At 48.0% G+C, this 18907-nt stretch overlaps 1 protein-coding gene across 2 annotated transcripts in view; it reads right to left on the bottom strand.

Annotated features, from left to right (window-relative positions):
• Positions 1 to 3377: 3377 nt before the first annotated feature.
• Positions 3378 to 18907, bottom strand: part of P2rx7 (purinergic receptor P2X 7) — a 39761-nt gene continuing 24231 nt past the window's right edge. For both annotated transcript variants that reach the window (XM_006970743.4, XM_015996643.3), the window contains exons 9-13: positions 15346 to 15436; positions 13738 to 13803; positions 13170 to 13319; positions 11331 to 11432; positions 3378 to 6861 (exon numbers count right to left, since the gene is read on the bottom strand). In XM_006970743.4, the coding sequence (XP_006970805.2) occupies positions 6364 to 6861; positions 11331 to 11432; positions 13170 to 13319; positions 13738 to 13803; positions 15346 to 15436 (907 nt within the window). In that variant the 3' untranslated portion in view covers positions 3378 to 6363. The remainder of the gene's footprint in view (positions 6862 to 11330; positions 11433 to 13169; positions 13320 to 13737; positions 13804 to 15345; positions 15437 to 18907) is intronic.

Here is an 18907-nt window from a genome sequence, read left to right as displayed (position 1 = left end):
CCAGCAAGAAATATTTTGAAAGTACTTTCAGATTCTTCTCTTTCTTTCTGTCGGGAGCACCAGGTGGCTTCTGGGTCATCCCATGTGATCCCAGAGTTCTGAGTGATGTCTCCTCCCCAGGGTCCCCCCTTCTGCTAGTGTCTCCAGGGCTGTTATCTGCAGCGCCGCCAATTGAACTCAGGCCTTTGCACGTGGTAAGGATTTTCCCTCTCTTTCTCTCTTCCACTGAGCTACATCCCCAGGCCCCATCGTTTATGTGTGTCTGTGTATTTTTTCACATTTGCATGTTTGTCGGCATGTGAGGGCATGTTCAAGCACAGGGAGGCCCAGGGTTGAAGTCAGGAATCATCCTTGATTTCTCTTCCATCTTAATTCACCCAGGCAGGGTCTCTCAGTGAAACCCAGGGCTCACTGGTAGAGTCTTTCCAGCCAGTTTGCTGTGGGGACCCGCAGTCCCTGCTTGCCGAGGCTGGAATCACAGACATCCCAGTCACCACCCTCCCCTTTCCCCTTGAGACAGGTCTACCTATGTACCTCAGGCTAGCCTTAAAGTCGAGAGCCTCTGCCTGAGCCTCCTCGCACGCCTGGACCGCAGGGCTGTGCTCCGGTACCTCACCCAAGGACACGTCCGTCACTGCTCTCGTGATACCAGACAGCCCAGGAGTGGCTCTCGGTAGCTTTACAACTTGGTCAACAACCTCAGCCCTTTCTGTTTGAAGATCTTTCTCAGCTCATCTCCCCCCCCCCCCATGTGATCGTCGCTTACTTTCTTCTCTGTCTGGGGGATGAGACAGGTGGGATCTCAGCCTGGCTCACACTGTGGGATCGATGGGAACGACTTCTTTTCTCCCGGGATGTGTCACTTTGCTTCAGCTGGTGAGGCCTCCTGCCCACATCTCACGGGTCTGTCAAGCTCTCAGGACGACATCTGAATCTACGTTGTCTGCCTCTCTTTGAGCTTCTGTTTTTGTGAAATGGGATCACATGGTCTGTGAGGTAAAACAGCCACACAACACCGAGCGCTAAATAGCTAAGATCAGCAACAGTTTATTCCCCACAGCTTTGGAAAGGACAGCTCGCTGGCCATCAGAGCCGCTTACAGCAGGTGAGCGAGAGGCTGACTTTGTAGGGTCTGGAGGGTGAAGAGCTGTACCGGCTTCATTCTTTTTTAGATGTATTAAGTATAGTGTTCTGCCTGCATGTATCCCTGCAGGCCAGAAGAGGGCACCAGATCTCATTACAGATGGTTGTGAGCCACCCTGTGGTTGCTGGGAATTGAACCCAGGACCTCTGGAAGAGCAGTCAGTGCTCTTAACCGCTGAGCCATCTCTCCAGCCCCAGCTTCATTCTTTTGCTGTGATAAAAACACTCTTGACTAAAAGTGGCTTGTCGAGGAAAGTGCTTATTTGGCTTACACGTCCAGGTTGTGATCCATCAAAAAGGAATATCAGAGAAGAAACCTGAGCAGAAACCACGGAGGAACACTGGTCACTGACTTCTTATGTGGCTCACACATTCACAGGTGCATGCTTAGTCAACTTTCTTGTACAGCCCGGGACCACGTGCCTAGGGGTGGTGCCGCCCACAGTGGCCTGGGCCCTCCTATATCAATTAGTAACCCAGACAATCCCCAAAGACATCCCCACAAGCCAGTCTGATCTAGTCCGTTCCTAGACTGAGGCTTTCCTCTCAGGTGACTTGGTGCCAGCTTGACAATTGTTGCTTCACTAGAACAAGGACCCAATTCTGAGGGAGAATGAGATCGGCTTCTCTGGCCAATTCCATCAGTGAGCAGGAAGTAGAGCTGATCTCTTGCATGAGGGAAGGTGTCTAACCAGACCTTTCCAAGGAGGGGCTGAGGAGGACCAGTGGTCAGGTCGTTCTCAGGTACCTGACTTCCACCTTTGACCTTGTGACACAATGGCATCACCTATGAAATTCACTCTTGAGGCCATGCGATGGAATTACAATAAATAAAACCTCCAAAGCCTCGCTGTTTGAAGTAGGTTTACAGTTAGGTGTAGGACCACATTCAGAGCTGTTCTGGGATGCAGAGAGGCCCTGGGCACTGTTGGAAGACTGCTTCAGACCGTCCATCACAGGAACTCGTCGGTGGGTTCTGATGACTGCTTTCCATTTCTCCATGTGATGCACACATCTGTACCTGGCCTGACACTCAACATCCTCCCCAGCCTGGGCTGGGGGTGTTTCTAAAATCAAAGCATCCCAGAGCTGTTTCTCCTTGTCTCTCACTGCTTGTCTTTCTGTGACTCTGAGAGGAGGAAGATAAGGGGAGAAAGAAGTTTCATAGTAGGAAAAGGTTGAAATTTAAAACCATATCTACCATCATCCATATTTTCTACATAGTGATTTTTTTTTTTCTTTTTCAGTACTAAGTCTCGAATCTGGGGCCCCATACACACAAAACAAGTTTACCAGTGAGGTCTAGCCTCAGCTTCAGAATGACCCTTTCTTTCTTTCTTTCTTTCTTTCTTTCTTTCTTTCTTTCTTTCTTTCTTTCTTTCTTTCTTTCTTTCTTTCTTTCTTCCTTCCTTCCTTCCTTCCTTCCTTCCTTCCCTCCCTCCCTTCCTTCCTTCCTTCCTTCCTTTTTTCCTTCCTTCCTTTTCTTTCCTTCCTTCCTTCCTTCCTTCCTTCCTTCCTTCCTTCCTTTCTTTCTTTCTTTCTTTTTTTCTTTTCCTTTCTTTCTTTGTGTTGAGATAGGGTTTCACTATATCCCCCTGGCTGCTCCGGCATTTTCTATGTAGACCAGCCAGACTGGCCTCAAACTCAGAGATCGGCCTGCCTCTGTCTCTAACTGCTGGAAGCTGTGTGCCGCCATGCCTGGCTCAGAGTGACTTTTCAAATATTAAATGTGATATTACCAGACTCCTGATTAAAACCCTTCATGGCTGCCTGTCTACTGATTTCAACATAAGAATATGCTCTTTATTAGACCTGTGACAACCCCCCTTCCCCTACCCCACCCCCCTACCTTACCCCCACCCCCCGCCCATGCAGGACACTTGTTATAAGCACTACTTGGAATGCTCTACCCTGCCCCATTTAGAATTCTAGTTAACTAAGAGTTTCTCTGCATTTTTTTTTAGCTTAATTGTTCCTTCCCCAGGTAGAACGCCTCTGATCTCTGCACACAGGTCAAATTCTCCCATTAAGGGACCTCAGAGCATCATTTACCTTCAACATGATATATACCACAGGTGGCAAGTTTTCATTGCTCAAATCATTTGATCCCTGTCTATGCTCATATATCTCTTTGGGAGGAATAACCTCATCTACTGGGAAAATGAATGAATTTATTGAGACTCAGGACTCTTCTGGGGGAAAAAAAAAGAAATCAAAGAGAAGACTTAAATAAATGAATTTAAATCCATTTTTATTATTAAAATAGTTAAGAAAACTTACATTACCAACCTGAAATTAGGAAATGTTTAGAAGATGGTTCCCGTTAAAGAGAGAAGTGAATCAATCCACCCTGAGTGCTGCATGAAGTCGGTCACCTGCGTCAGGAAGCGTCTCTCCCTTCTCACTGAGGAAGCCATGAATACCGGGTAATGGACAGAACAGAATGTGGCTAACAGCAAAGAACTGATCCTGCACACTGGGCTGTTTACGGCCTGGACCATGGCAATACCCACGCAGGAAGGATGCACAGACCACTGCAGCTGCAGAATAGCATGTCACCCTCACCACAGCACCAGTGACCAAGGCAAAAGAAAACACTAGAAGGATCCAGTGATCATTCACTATGTGAGGCCGCAACATGGAAATGTAAGCACACTAGGAAGGAGGCATCGAGATGAAGTTTCGAAGATTCTGAGCCCACAGGACAGGAAGCCTGTAGCTCTTACAAAGAATCCTTAGACTAAAAAGTTCAACTCTGAGGTCAAATACAGCCCACTTTAAAAAAAAATATATCTCCAACCGGGCAGTGGTGGTGCACACTTTTAATCCCAGTACTCGGGAGGCAGAGCCAGGCAGATCTCTGTGAGTTCGAGGCCGGCTTGCTATAGAGAATGAGATCCAGGACAGACACCAAAACTGTACAGAGAAACCCTGTCTTGGAAAAAAAAAAAAACTCCAAAAAGATAGGAAAAAATAAAAATCAAAGCTGGTGCAACTAGTGTGATTCCTGAGTTTAAAGCTAGAGAAAACTCTGGGCTTAAAAAAAAAAAAATAGGTTTTATCCATGCTGTTTTCTATCACTACAGTAGAAATCTCTGTTTTTAAAAATGTATGATATTACATCACGTACTGGGGGCGGCCAGTGCTTGTGTGTGGAAGTCAGCGGACGCCTTGTGGGAGTCGGCTCTCTCTTCCCATCATGTGGGTCAGGCCAGGCCATCCAGCCTGTCAGCAAGCACCTTTTTCATTAAGTCATCTCGGCCCCACCCTTCCAATCTATAGTTATGGCTTCTGGCTCTTAAAAGTCTCAAAATGGCAAGTCTCAGAGCAGATCATCAGTCACAGTAATACTCACAGTCTCTATTCTGCGGAAGAGTCTTTTAGAAACAAGCGGCCATGTCTAATGAAAAAAACCATAAAAAGGAAATCTTGAGGCGGGACCCCAAACCTGTGACTGTCCACTCTTAGTGCTTAGCAGTTGCAGAAGACAGTGAAGGGTACTGGCTTTTTCTTTAAAAATTAAATTATTTTATTTATTATCAGTGTGCACGTATGGTGTGTGGGGGGGCACATGTGGAGGTCAGAGAACAACTTTTAGGAGTTGGTTCTCCACTTCCCCCACAGATTTCAGGGGTTGAGCTCAGGTCATGAGAATGCGTGGCAGGCTCCTTCACCCTCTGAACCAGCTCTTTATGTGGGTACTGTGATCCAAACTCAGGTCCTCTTGCTTGTGCAGAAAATGCCATTGCCCTCTGAACCATCTCTCTTCCCCCTTTTTTAATTATTATGATTATGATTATTTTTCTTAAGGACGTGGTTTTGAAGCTGGAGAGGTGGCTCAGTGGTTAAGGGCACTTGTTGCTCTTGCGGAGGACTCAGGTTCGGTTTCCAGCACCCACATGGTAGCTCACGACCATGTGCAACTCCAGGGGCTCTGATACCCTCTTCCGACCCCCACAGGCACCAGACATGTGGGGTGCACAGACGTACATGCAGGTCAAACACTCCACCTTCCTGCCTTGGCCTTCTGGGCACTGGGATGGCTCTGCACTTGGCAGTTTGGGCTGCCTTTTAAAGTAGCACTCAGGTCCCTGGTTCGATCCCGGGTTTCGGCACCAAAAAAAAAAAAAAATTAAATAAAAAAAAAATAAAGTAGCACTCAGATTGCCTCCACACTCGTTGGCTGTAAAGTCCAGGATGTTAAAGGCACAGAGGTGGCTTTTACCAGTTTCTGACAATAGTCACTTAGAACCATAGGCTAGCAATGAGGACCAGACTCTATCTTGTATACGTTAGATGTCATGGCTTCTAGGCTGGGTTAACGAATCCTCTTACAACTGCCCAGTAGAGTGTTACATTTTGTGGTGACCCCAGGCCTCCATGTCCACCTCTTGTCCCAGTTACCTATTGCTGTGTGCCAGCCCCCTTCCCCCAAATGTAATGACTTAGGACAGGAGGGCCGACCTCTGGGTGGACTGGGCAGTTCGAGCTTGGCCTGACTCCTGCAGTTCCAGTCACGTGTTAGTAGGGGCTAGAATCACCCAAGGCAGCCTCTCTCCCTGTGTGGTGACTGGACTTCAAGGCGATGAGCTGGCAGCAGGTTGGGTACTTCTCCGTGGGCTGCTCAGGCTTCCTCACAACAGAGAAGCAGCCTAGAATCAGACTCTCTACTTGGGTTGGCTTCCCCTCAGCAAGAGTTCCAAGGGCAGGAAGTGGAAGCCGTTAGGCTCTTAAAACAAGGTCCTGAAATAGATGCAATGTCACATCCACTACTGGATGAAGCCACCAGAGCTGCCCATAATGGGGAGGGGGAAACAAATGTTTTGGGGTCTTGAGGTTTGTGGGGGTGGGTGTCAAAGAATCTGTGGCCATCTTTAATCTCTCAGGGCATTCTCAAATGCCAAAGGTTTAGTTTTTAGGGTTGGACCTTTGCATCCATGGAGCGATGTAAACATTTACAAGAGAAAGTAGGCTGGGAAATGAGGACCCTCTGTACACATTCAAAGTTGAGGGTGGCGCAGCCAGTCTCGGACTCCAGGCTCAGATCTGCATCTGGTTCTCATTCATGTGGCGAGGGCTGGTGCGCCTGTGGGTTGGTCTAATCAGGTCCTCAACACACAAAAGAGAGGGAAGCTAAGTTCCCTTTGTCTGAAAACATGGCTCTAGGTCTTTACGAGAGAAGCTGTCCGAGGAGCCACCATAATGTGCCAAGCTGGACTGTCAGTAGGGACACCTGAAGCCACTGTACTGCCCCTCAGTCTTGGGGAACTCCTTCCGGATCCGCCAGCGACAGCAGCTGGGCAGGATGGCAAAGTCAGCCATGTCCTGGGAGCCGAAGCGCCAGAGGGCATAGCACCCGTACGCGCAGTGCCGCAGCCTGCGGTTGCCGACCTCTTCCTCCAGCCCCAGCAAGGGCTCCTGGTAGAGCAGGAGGAGCTGCAGGGTCTGCCTGGACAGCACGAGCTTCCGGAAGAGCTCCGAGGTGGTGATGCAGGGCCCCCGCTTCCTCCGGCAGCACAGCTCCTCCAGGGCCCTGCGATTCTCCGGTAGACGGGACGGGAGGCAGTTTCCACACTGGCACCAGCCTGGGCTGTCCCCGGACCTGGGGGCCACCTCTTCCCGGAGCAGCTGCATTTCCTCAGGTTGTCCGGGAACGGGAGGCGAGTCGTGGAGAGACAGGGACAGCCTAGACAGGTTCGTGATGTCCATCCGAGGCCTCTGAAAAAGTCAAGTTTCCAGACCCTTCATTTGGGATTTAGGCTCAGTAGCTGCATCAACCTATGTGATCACATGTAATATTACCGCGACTGGAACAGCTATCACCTTTTTTTTATCTGTATCCGGGTGGGGCAGCTGTTCTGCCATCAAGTTACGAACCTCTTGTAATGCAAATGCCTGTCTCCGCTGTACGTATTGGAAAATGAAATTCAGAAAAGCCAGGTATCAACGGGGACATGGCCTCTTGCCCTGGCTGCCTCCTCCTGGAGGAGTCTCCCATCACATCAAGACAGTAGACTGCCCTCTTCATGGGGCTGACCTCTCAGGAAGGATCTTACTAGGGAATATGTTTCTTTGGTGACTGTTGTCTTTTAAGGGAGAGCAGAAACTATGTTTATTTGCTCCATATCCTTGGTGCCTGGGGCAGTGCCCAGTCCACAGCAGACGGTAGGCATTTGTTGACTCGTTCCTAATATTGCCGTGCCTGCCAGACTCTCTCTACTGGTATATCCATTTGTTATCTTCCTAAGTTGCCAGAATTGCCACGCCTCGTCTATGTGACATATGCCTTTATTCACTGCGTGAAGAGTATGTGAATGGTCACAGCCGCACTATTTATGAAAGGCTGAACCACCCCAGGATCCGCCGACTAGTGGGTGGATAAACAACAGCTGACCTATCCAGGCAGCCTGTCTATCCACGAAGACTACTGAGCCATAAAACAGACCGGAACAGTGGCGGACCGAAACACAGAGCAACATAGATGCGCCTTGAAAACACGATGCTAAGTGAAAGAAGCGAGGCAGAAGGATCCCAAAGTTTATGACCCATCTTATGCAAATTTCTAGAGCAGACGGACCAATCGGAAGTCAGTGAATAGTTACCAGGGGCAACTGGAAATGGGAAATGACGGCGTGATGGATTGGGGTTTCTTTCTGAGAAGGCACAAGAGTTCTGGAGTCGGTGGCATTGACTGAATAGCATTGTGACATATGGAACATCACTGAATTATGTGCCTTAAAATGGTAAATGTACACACTCTCAAATACTATATATATATATTTTTGAGACAGAGTTTCTTATAGCCCAGGACAACCCCAAACATACTTTATAAGGCTGGTCTTGAACTCCTGATATCCCTGCCTGTACCACCACACTCAGCTAAATAGTTCACTTCCTACCCAAATTCTGCAAGGACATTATAAGAAAGGAAAATTTTGATCAGTTTCTCCCAAAATGAGATATAAAAGTTTTAAAGTTTTAAATATTAACCAAATCCATGAATAAACGCAAAGAACAGCACATCATAGTAAAATGGAAGTTGTAAGATAAGGAAGTGGTTCCACTGGCAAAGTACCTATCACGCGAGGATAAGGACCTGTGTCAGGTCCCTCCCACTCAGGTAAGAAGCTGAGCACCTCAAGTCCCAGTGCCAAGGACACAGAGACAGGAGGATTCCTGGAGCTCACTGGCCAGCCAGTCATCAGAATTAGGGAGCTCCAGGTTCCGTGAGAGACTCTGTCTTGAAACAATAATGGAAGGTAGAGAGTGATTGGGGAAGACGAGTGATCTCAACTTCCGGTGTCCATACACACTTGCACACACATGCATTCACATGGACGAACATGCACACAAGCCTACACACATACCTAGCTGTTGTGGGGTATTTATTAGCTTAAGATGTGTTACATTTGTTTATGCTGTGGAATATTTGTTTAATGATGCAAAGATGTGTTGCCTTCTTTTATGCTGCATTTGTTTAACTCTGTGAAGCTGTGATATTTTGCCTGTCTAAAACACCTGATGGTCTTATAAAGAACTGGCCAATAGCAAGGCAGGAGAAAGGATAAGCGGGGCTGGCAGGCAGAGAGAATAAATAGGAGAAATCTGGGAAAGGAGATCTAGGAGCAAGAGAGAGAGAGGAGGAAAGGAGAACTCCAGGGGCCAGCCACCTAGCTACACAGCTAGCCACAGAGTAAGAAGTAAAGAAAGGTATACAGAAATAGAGAAAGACAAAAGCCAGAGGCAAAAAGTAGATGGGATAATTTAAGAAAAGCTGGCAAGAAACAAGCCAAGCTGAGGCCAGGCATTTATAAGAAAGAATAAGCCTGTGTGTGTGTGTGTGTGTGTGTGTGTGTGTGTGTGTATTTGGGAGCTGGGTAGTGGGCCCCCAAAAAGTAAAAGAGTAAAACAACAACACCCAGCCTTTGTAAATCAGGAAGTTCCAGCAGCTTAGAAAGCTGAGGATCATCCCTGGCAATTCACCAGGACTTTGTCCTGAAATAACACAGGGGTGTAGTACTCAGTAGTACTATATTTCCCTAGGTATTCAAGGACCTCGGTGCAAACCCTAGTATTCCCCAACTTAGACAAATCATTGAAATTCACCTCATAACAGGAAAAAGAAAACCTCACAGATTATTTAAAAAGAAGTAGAAAAATTTTTTAAATTCCATATTCATTCATGATATATATATATATATATCACAAAAGAGAAATTTCTTGAATCTGATACCACATTCTTTTTTTTTCTTTTTTTTTTTTTAAGATTTATTTATTTATTATGTATACAGTGAGTGTTTAGCCTGCAAGCCAGAAGAGGGCGCCAGAGCTCATTACAGATGGTTGTGAGCCACCATATGGTTGCTGGGAATTGAACTCAGGACCACTGGAAGAACAGCCAGTGCTCTTAACCTCTGAGCCATCTCTCCAGCCCTGATACCACATTCTTAAAAGCTCACCAAAAACCTCTGGCAGAGAATGAACTAGCCAAGCTGTCTGCTGAGAAGGGAAATGAGGTAGAAACCTGTGCTTTCTACACTGGTGTGGAAGCCTGCTGGGGCCCAGCCCGTGCTGGGGCTAGTGGGAGGATTCTTCCCTGAAGCCTCCAGGGGGATCCAGTGCCCTGCTGAGACCTTTAACCTCAGCCGGTTAGGTCCTGACTGGAGTGTAAACCTGCTGTTGAAGCTGTCTAGTTTGTGGTCGCTGGTTATGGCCACAGGAAATCAATACATCTAGTGCCAGCGGCCGGAACTGTGGGGAACACACATGACCCCAGCCACCTTGTAGCTGTTTGTTGGTGTCTTTTAACACAAAACATATACTGGCTGTGACTCTCGGGTGATCACCTGACAGAATGCCATATGTTTGCCATCATGGCATGATTGACATTTGCCCCCATACTAGAAACTCCCCAAATGAACTTCCATGCTGAATGGGTAAACAAAATGAATGTTTACAAAGCAGAAGTTATACAAAAATGAGCATGAACTATCACCATATGCAATGTCAGATAACTCACTAAAATAATGGATGATAGGAGTCAGACTTTTTGTTTTGTTTTTGATTTTTTCAAGACAGGGTTTCTCTGTGCAGCTTTGCACCTGTCCTGGAACTCACTCTGTAGCCCAGGCTAGCCTCGAACTCACAGAGATCCGCCTGCCTCTGCCTCCTGAGTGCTGGGATTAAAGGCGTGCACCACTTTCAACAGAGTGTGTTTTATGACAACGTCTCACTGGGTTTCCCAGCCTGGTCTGAACTCCTGGGTCCAAGTGATCTCCCTGCCTCAACCTCTCAAGTACTGGAGTTACAGGTCTAGACAGCTGTACCCAGCTTGTACAGTTCTTTTATACAATTCTAGAATCAAAACTAATCCTTAACCTCAGTGGTGGTAGCACATGCCTTTAATCCCAGCCCTCGGGATCCAGAAGCAGGTCGATCTCTATGAATTCCAGGCCAACCTGGTCTCCATTAAAGTTCCAGTCCATCCAAGGCTGCATAATGAGACCTTGTCTCAAAAGAACAACAAAAACTAGATCCTAAGCCTTAGATGCAGGATGAAGACTGTTTTTTAAGAGAAGATGGCAATTCAGGAGAGGCATAAAAAGAACTTCTGGAATATTCAGTCTCTTGTCTTTCCTCCTCTGGCTAAGTACTCTACTATTAAATCCCAGCACTTGAGAGGCAGAGGCAGGCGGATCTCTGTGAGTTCGAGGCCAGCCTGGTCTACAGAGCGAGTTCCAGGACAGCCAGGGCTACAGAGAAACCCTATCTCAAAAAACCAAAACCAAAACCAAACAAACAAAACCCCCAACTCTACTATGAGCTATGCAAAACATCTCATTTTATTAGATTTATTTGCGTGTGCATTTGTGTGTGTGTGTGTGCATTTGTGTGTGTGTGCACATGTACCATAGGAGATCAGAGGCTAACTTGCTGGAATTGGTTCTTTCCTTCCCCATGTGGATCCCAGGGATCCAACTCAGGTCATCAGCTTTGGCAGGCAAACACCTCCACCCTCTGAACCACCCCATCAGCCCCGGAGCAGCTCATTTTTCAATCTGGGTGCTGGTCCCATGCGTATGTTTACTTGGCTAAAATTCATCAACTGTGATTTATATAAATATCTCCAAGTGTTTATATTTAAGAGCGACACCTCCTAAAAAAGAAGACTAAATGTTTTCACTTACTGGAACTTCTTGGCCTTTGACAACCTGCAGACTCTTCCCGAGCAGCTGCTGGTCCACCATCCGAATGTAGGGTTCATCCACAAAGGACACATACTTTAATGTCTAGGAAAAGAAGGACAAAAGTCTGCTCTGGAGCTGGGCAGTGGTGGCGCACACCTTTAATCCCAGCACTCGGGAGGCAGAGCCAGGCGGATCTCTGTGAGTTCGAGGCCAGCCTGGTCTACAGAGCGAGATCCAGGACAGGCACCAAAACTACACAGAGAAACCCTGTCTAAAAAAAAAAAGTCTGCTCTGTACGGAAGTTACAAGAATCTCCTGTCCAGACGCATGTGAACTCCTCTGCTAATCGCACTGACCACACGACAAAGCAAGCTAGCCAAGACCTAAAGGGAAGTCAGACATGGAACCCCGCGCACCCTAACTGGGAGAGCCATCCTGGCCCCAGTCCAGCGAGGCCCCAGCACAGTGTAATGGCCTGTGCTGAGTCTCCTGAGTCCAGTGTCCATGGGTGCAGTCTCTGGGGGGCTGTGGCATTGTCCTTTATTTGTTTATGTGTTTGTTAAATTTCACTCATCTGGGAGGGGCCATGTTGAGCTTTAGTTACAAAGGTAAAATAATCTTCCTCTTCCCCTCCCTCCCTCCCTCCCTCCCTCCCTCCCTCCCTCCCTCCCTCCCTCCCCCCTCCCTCCCTTCCTTCATTCCTCTCCTTTCTCTCCCCTCTCTGTTCTTCTTCTCTCCTTATTTTCTTTTTTGAGTCAGGGTCTTATTCTCCAATCTGGACTAGCCTCGGATTCGACATCCTCCTGCCTCAGTCTACCTCCTGCTGGGACTGCAGGCCAGTGGCACCACACTGAGCCTGGCTGAACTTTCATTTCCATCAGGACCACAAAGACAATAGACAATAAACAATGAACTGTGCCTTTGGCCCCTGGAAAAGGACAGTCAGTGATGTTCCCAGGGTAAAACAAAGTAACCCTCTTTGTGTTCAAGGAGCCAGCGGTTTCTCTGTGGGGAGCATGAAAGTGAGTGGAGTAGACTGCCTCACGGAGTAGACCTGCCTCACGAAGTCCAAATTAGTAAAATCAAAGCAGTACAGGTGTGCCTACCCTCCTGCCTTAGGCTCTTTGTCAGAAGCTACCAGCAACCACTGCTGTCAACACTCTCGTGTGGGTCCAGGACACACATATGCATATATACATGTACATGTGTGAAATGTACATACAGAGAATGCATAGAAGTAGATTGTGTGTGTAGTTGCCTTTCGGAACCTATAAATGGTGATATATAGTTCTCTTATTTACCTTTTTCCTCTCAACAAAACATCTTGGCTATTTGCTCAAGTTATCACCTGTACCTAAGTGGTTATAGCAGATTCTGAGGCCAGCTAGCCTCAGGTGGAATCCCAGCCCTGCCGTTTACTGTATCTGTGACTCTGACACAGGAGTAGTTAATCTCACTCTCTCCTCCCTCGCCATCTCTGTTTCTCACTCCAGACCTATGAGGGTGTTTTGTTTTGTTTTGTTTGAGACAAGGTCTTTTTCTGCAGCCTAGACTAGCCTTGCACTCAAGGCAGTCCACCTGCCTTAGCATCTCCAGTGCCAGGATTATAGACATGAGGCTCCACATCCAACTTTCTGGGTTTATTTGTTGTTGTTGTTGTTGTTGTTTCAGGTTGATCTGGAACTCTCATTCTTCTTGCCTTAGCCTCCTATGCAAGGGGATTACCGGCATGTGCAACCATACCTGGTGGTCCATCTACCTCATTCTAGTGAGTGGTGTGTGTGTGTGTGTGTGTGTGTGTGTGTGTTGGGGGGATCTGACAGGGAAAGCATGCCTTACCCGCTTTGGCTCCACCACCGACTCACACTTTTTCCTGTAGTAGTACTCATTGACTGCACAAGGTTCGCAGCATGTACAATAGGGGTAAACGCTGGACTTGCAGAAGGCACTGGAGTAGGTGTTGATGAGCAAGTCAATGAAAACAGTGGCCTGTGGAAAAGCAGACACCCACACCGGTGAGACCTCCCCTGCCACATCATGTCCTTCGGTGGTTTTGTGGCTGTTGTTTTTTCAAGCCTGGGTCTCACCATGGACACTGGGATAGCCTCAAGCTCACAGAGATCTGCCTGCCTCTGTCTCTTGAGTGCTGGGGTTTAAGACGTCCGCTGCCACCACCGCCTGGCCTGAATCACTTTCTTTCTTTCTTTCTTTTTTTTTTTTTTTTCAAGACAGGGTTTCTCTGTGTAGCTTTGCACCTTTCCTGGAACTCACTTGGTAGTCCAGGCTGGCCTCGAACTCACAGAGATCCACCTGGCTCTGCCTCCCGAGTGCTGGGGTTAAAGGCGTACGCCACCACCGCCCGGCTCTGAATCACTTTCTTAAAGGGTGGGGAAGAGACCTCTCTTACCAAGCCAAAGTAGGATAGTGTGGATCCAATGTACACAACCAGCTGGATGATGTCAAATTTTCCTCCCTGAAACAGAGCGGGGAGCATCACTCAGCTGAACTCTAAGTGGTGCCTTTTGTTTCTTGCTAACTTGCACTCGCTGCACCTAGCATGCGCAGAAGCCAGCGATAGCATTGAGGCACACACCGGAGTGCTCAACTGTCACAGAGACTGTGAGACATCATGCTTCCCCTTTCCGCCATCTAGAATGTTTTAGAGAGATGTGGTTGGTCCGTAAGGGGAGGACCTCTGAGACGAAGGTTTCAGACAAGCTGTCCCATAGTGTAGGATGACTGGGGGAGCAGACATGTCTATATCCATCTGCCTTTTTTTTTTTTTTTTGGTTTTTTGAGACAGGGTTTCTCCGTGTAGCCTTGGCTGTCCTGGAATTCAATCTTTAGACCAGACTGGGCTTGAATTCACAGAGATCCGCCTGCCTCTGTCTCCCGGGTGCTGGGATTAAAGGCGTGCGCCGCCGCCAATGCCGCCGCCGCCACCACCACCACCATCCAGCCCATCTGTCTTCTTATTGGTTTCTTCAAGGTCCGCTCTCAGTGACCTTTCCATTCACTTATTTTATGGGTTCTTTTCTCTTCCTTCCTATTTATTTAACTTGAGACAGAGTCTTACTACATAGCCTTTACTGGCCTGGAATTTGGTGTGTAGATCATGCTGCCCAAACTCACAGATCACGTGCCTCCTCTGCCTTCAGATTAAAAGTGTGTACCGCCACACCCGACTTCGCATATGATTGATTCTTTTGTTACAATGTGGCATCAATCACATGCCACCAAGCATGGTGTGCTTTACGTGGTAGAGATCAAACCTAGGCCTTCTTATCTCCCGTAGGCAGGCATTCCACCTGCTGAGCTATGCCCCAGCTCAGTTTCAGATGCGGTTTATTTATTTAGTGTGCACTGTCTGTTCTATGTGCGTGTGTATGTGTACAGGTGTGCTTGCCCATGCATACCTGTAGAGGAGGTTGATTTTGGAACATCTTTCCTCAATCTGTGTGATTGCTTTTGAGATAAGTTTCTCAGTGAACCTGGCTGGCCAATGAGTCCCTGGAATCCTCCTATCTCTCCCTCCAGTGTTGGGATTACAGACCTGCACACGCTGATGTGCCCAGCCTTTGCCTAGGTTCTGGGGGTCCGAACCCAGGTCCTCATGCCTGTTGGTAAACACTTTATTTACCCTCTGAGCCAGCTCTCCAGTTCCCCATTAAAGTATCTGAAAAGCTGAATATTAGAGCTAGGTGTATGGGTGCACACCTATAATCCCAGCCCTGAGAAGGATGAGGCAGGAGGATTGGGAATTCAAGGCCAGCTTGGCTACGGAGCAAAAGCCTGTCCCAGAAAAATAAAAACAAAGGTTGGCTATTTGGATTTTTTTCCCTCAGTCACATTTCATGTTCTTCAGATGGTTTGTTCATCGATCAGAAGCCCCAATACATCTCTCCCTGGTCTCATTCCGCAAGTGAATCGCACAGAGCCAGCTACTGAGTCCGGCCGCCAGCAGTCACTCCTAGCTACATTCATAATTAGACAGCCACAGGAAAGAGAGACTTACGGTGCCGAACACCAGGATGTCAAAACGGATCCCATAGGCTTTGATCAGAGTCCGCTTTTCCACGTTGTTTTCCTTGTAGTACTTGGCGTACCTGCGGGAGAAGAGCAGCCACATTTACCACACTCTCTCTGGAAGTGCTGCTGTCTTGTGGCGAGAAAGAGCAAACCAGTCGCCAGTCCAGTCTTCCTCACTGGCTTCTGATGCCTGCCACAGCCGGCAGAGGAAAGAATACAGTCCACCCCTCTGATTCCTCTCTGCCCGAAGAGGGACCCCAAGTTACCTCACCTGCTTCCATCATCCCTGAGTAACAGAAAGTTGGCTTTTAGTTTCCTATTAAAATATCTAACATTTGCCGGGAGGTGGTGGCACATGCCTTTAATCCCAGCACTCGGGAGGCAGAGGCAGCTGGATCTCTGTGAGTTCGAGGCCAGCCTGGCTACAGAGTGAGTTCCAGGACAGGCGCCAAAGCTACACAGAGAAACAAACAAACAAACAAAAATCCAACATTTAAGGCAATATAAAATCAACAATAAGCAAAGAAACTTTAAAGAGTAACTTCAGACAATGTGTTTATTTCTCTCTTCTCTTTTTTTTTATTTTTAGACAAGATCTCTCTATATATAGTCCTGGCTTCCTGGAACTCACTATGTAAACCAAGCTGGCCTCAAACTCAGAGATCTGCTTGCCTGCAACTGCTGGTATTAAAGGCGAAGGCCACCATGCCAGACGTGTTTATTTCCTTCTCCCTTTCTTTTGGTCTTTCAAGACAGGGTTTCTCTGTGTAGCCCCAGCGGTCCTGGAATTCACTCTGTAGACCAGGCTGGCCTTGAACTCAGAAATCTGCCTGCCTCTGCCTCCTGAGTGCTAACAGGCGTGGCTTCTAGAACAAAGCAGGGAAGGACAACGTGAGTCTCAGCTCTCTGTTGTCCACTGGAGGCAGCTAAGGATCTGTCATAACTGTGGTTTCTCAGATTCTGCATGCATCTCTCTGCCAACCATTAGTCCCAGAGCCGAACCAAAGGTCGGTCACCTTGTGGACAGCAGCCTGAAATTCATCTTTTGTGAGCCTGTGAAAGTCACGTTCCAAACCTTCAGGCCAGTTCTGGATTCCCTGCCACCACCTCCTCTAATTCTCAGATCCGGCCAGAATTTCTCTATTCTCAGGCACACAGAGGCAGGTAGGGCCAGGGCCAGACATATCATTCATGAATGTCGGGGTTGGGGATTTAGCTCAGTGGTAGAACGCTAGGCCCTGGATTTGGTCCTCAGCCCCAGGGGAAAAAAAACTCATGAATGTCCTTGTAGCCCAGTGTCCAATGACAGCTCTCAGCCCTCTCCCCAGCCTACCTCACCTTTCCTCACAATGCAGGCCTCACCCTCCCCTTGCTCTGTCTCTGACCAAAGCAGTGCTTCTCTTGGGCCCTGGGTGGGAGAGCCTGCTTCCATCCTCTGGGATATGTAGGCCTTAGGTTTAAGTCCAGTGACGTTGACTTCTCCATGTTATCATACAACCACCTTTATGAAGTAACCTGGCACAAATCACAGCCACCCCAAACAGGTGCAACAGGGGTGTGTGTGTGTGTGTGTGTGTGTGTGTGCGTGTGTAACTTTATTTTTCATAAATAGTCAGGAAGACGTAAACCACATATGTTTAGCAGGGTATGGGACTACACACCTGTTATCTTGGCACTTGGAAGGCTGAGGCAGGAGGATTGCCTTGAGTTTAAGGATAGCCTGGGCTGCAGTAAGTTCAAGGCTAGCTTGGACTCTATGGTCAGACCCTGCCTCACAAAAGCAAACAAAACTGCCACCAAACAATGCAGTCCAGTGCAGCACAAGACCATAAACCTCGTGAGGCTTTGTCACGAGTCTCTCTACCTCTGCAGGTTGTTCTTACATAAAAACACGGATTTTCTTTCTGAGTCATTCACAGCCTATTTCCAGGTGTAGGAAGAGAAGAAAACAGAAGACAGGTGCTCTGCCAGAATATCACCTGGAATAGTCCGGATCCTTTCGGTAAAAAGCCCTCAAATCCTGAGACTGAAGCCAGGCGGTGGTGGCACACGCCTTTAATCCCAGCACTCGGGAGGCAGAGGCAGGAGGATCTCTGTGAGTTCAAGGCCAGCCTGGGCTACATAGTGAGTTCCAGGAAAACCCTGTCTCGAAAAACCAAACCAATTAAACCAACCAAACAAGAAAAACAAAAAACCCTGAGACTGAATCAGGCCGTCTCCGGCACTTCAGTGTTTGGTTTTAGCCAGAGGGGTACCCATTGCCTTGACTCTGTTTCATTCCGAGAGAGTTCTCTCCTTCCCGCTCTGGCGAATGAATCACCTTCTAGCACACAAGGCGGCATGCATCAGTACTCCACGCTTGTGGTTGGCTTGCCTGGGAAAATTAGTTTTGTAAGTTCTTGAATTTCTGCTTCTGGGCTCTTGCCATTGTAGATCATAATGGAGGGCAAAGATTATATGGGGAGACTATCAAAAAGGGGGGCCTCTGGGCCTGAATGCCAAAGAGGGGTTTCAGAAGGTCTGAGCAGTTCTAGGAGTCATCTCAGTACAGGCAGGTAGGGGGTGAGTCACTGAGGGACTCTGGACCAGGATGCTTTTCTGCACGTAATGGATTAAATAGTGAACCCCAGAGACGACAGGTCCAAGTACTTAACCCCAGGCCAGCACAGTGATTATGACCTTATTTGGAAACATAGTTCTGCAAATGTATATAAGCATCTGCAAATGTATATAAGGGATTGTGAGCATCCCTTGACTTCCTGGCAGTCCTACATCCCATGATTAGCAGGCGTCCTTATAAGCTAAAGGGGATGGGAATTTAGACTGGAGGACCGCAGCGAAGCCATTCGGAACGAAAGCAGAGATTGGCCTGGTTCAGCTACGAGGCGAGAGATTCCTGGAGCAGACAGAAGTAGGAGAGGCAAGATAAGAAGACCCCCTCCCTAAGCCTTCAGAGAGAGCACGGCCCTCGGGTCTCAGACCTCCCGTCTCTATGAGAGAATCCACGTAGCAAGCATCCACTGTTCACGACAATCGCCTTAAGCCATTTGTGGTCATCTGTTACAGTAGCCACAGGAAACTCATACTTATCCACACACGTTCTGGACCCGAGAAATGCATCTTATACCCCAGTATCACACATATAAATCAGTGAGGTTAGGGTTAAGCTCACCAGAGGAGGACATTCTTGTGTCGTCTTTATTTTCGTGTGTGTTTGTGTGTGTGGAGACTGGGGTGGGGTGGGGGTGGGGTGTCCACACCAGATAATCTTTCTCCATCACTTCCTTTCTTATTTTGTCAGACATGGTCTCTCCCTGAACCTGCCGCTCACTAGTTTGTCTGGACTGCCCAGCCCGCAAGTCGCATGGATTCTTGTCTCTGCTTGCCCGGCACTGGGATTCTAGGCACACAGCACTAGGTCTGGCTTTTTACATGGATGCTAGGGAGCCGAGCTCATGTCCTCCTTGCTTACCCAGCAAGTTCCTTTCTGACTGAGCCATCTCTCCAGCCCCCATAGATCTTTTTCTTGACCAAGTTATATAATGTGA

The sequence above is a fragment of the Peromyscus maniculatus genome, chromosome 23 (assembly GCF_049852395.1).
Source record: "Peromyscus maniculatus bairdii isolate BWxNUB_F1_BW_parent chromosome 23, HU_Pman_BW_mat_3.1, whole genome shotgun sequence".
NCBI classification, from domain to species: Eukaryota; Metazoa; Chordata; class Mammalia; order Rodentia; family Cricetidae; genus Peromyscus; species Peromyscus maniculatus.
Note: the sequence above shows the minus strand (reverse complement) of the source record. Positions and strands in the feature narration are given on the sequence as shown.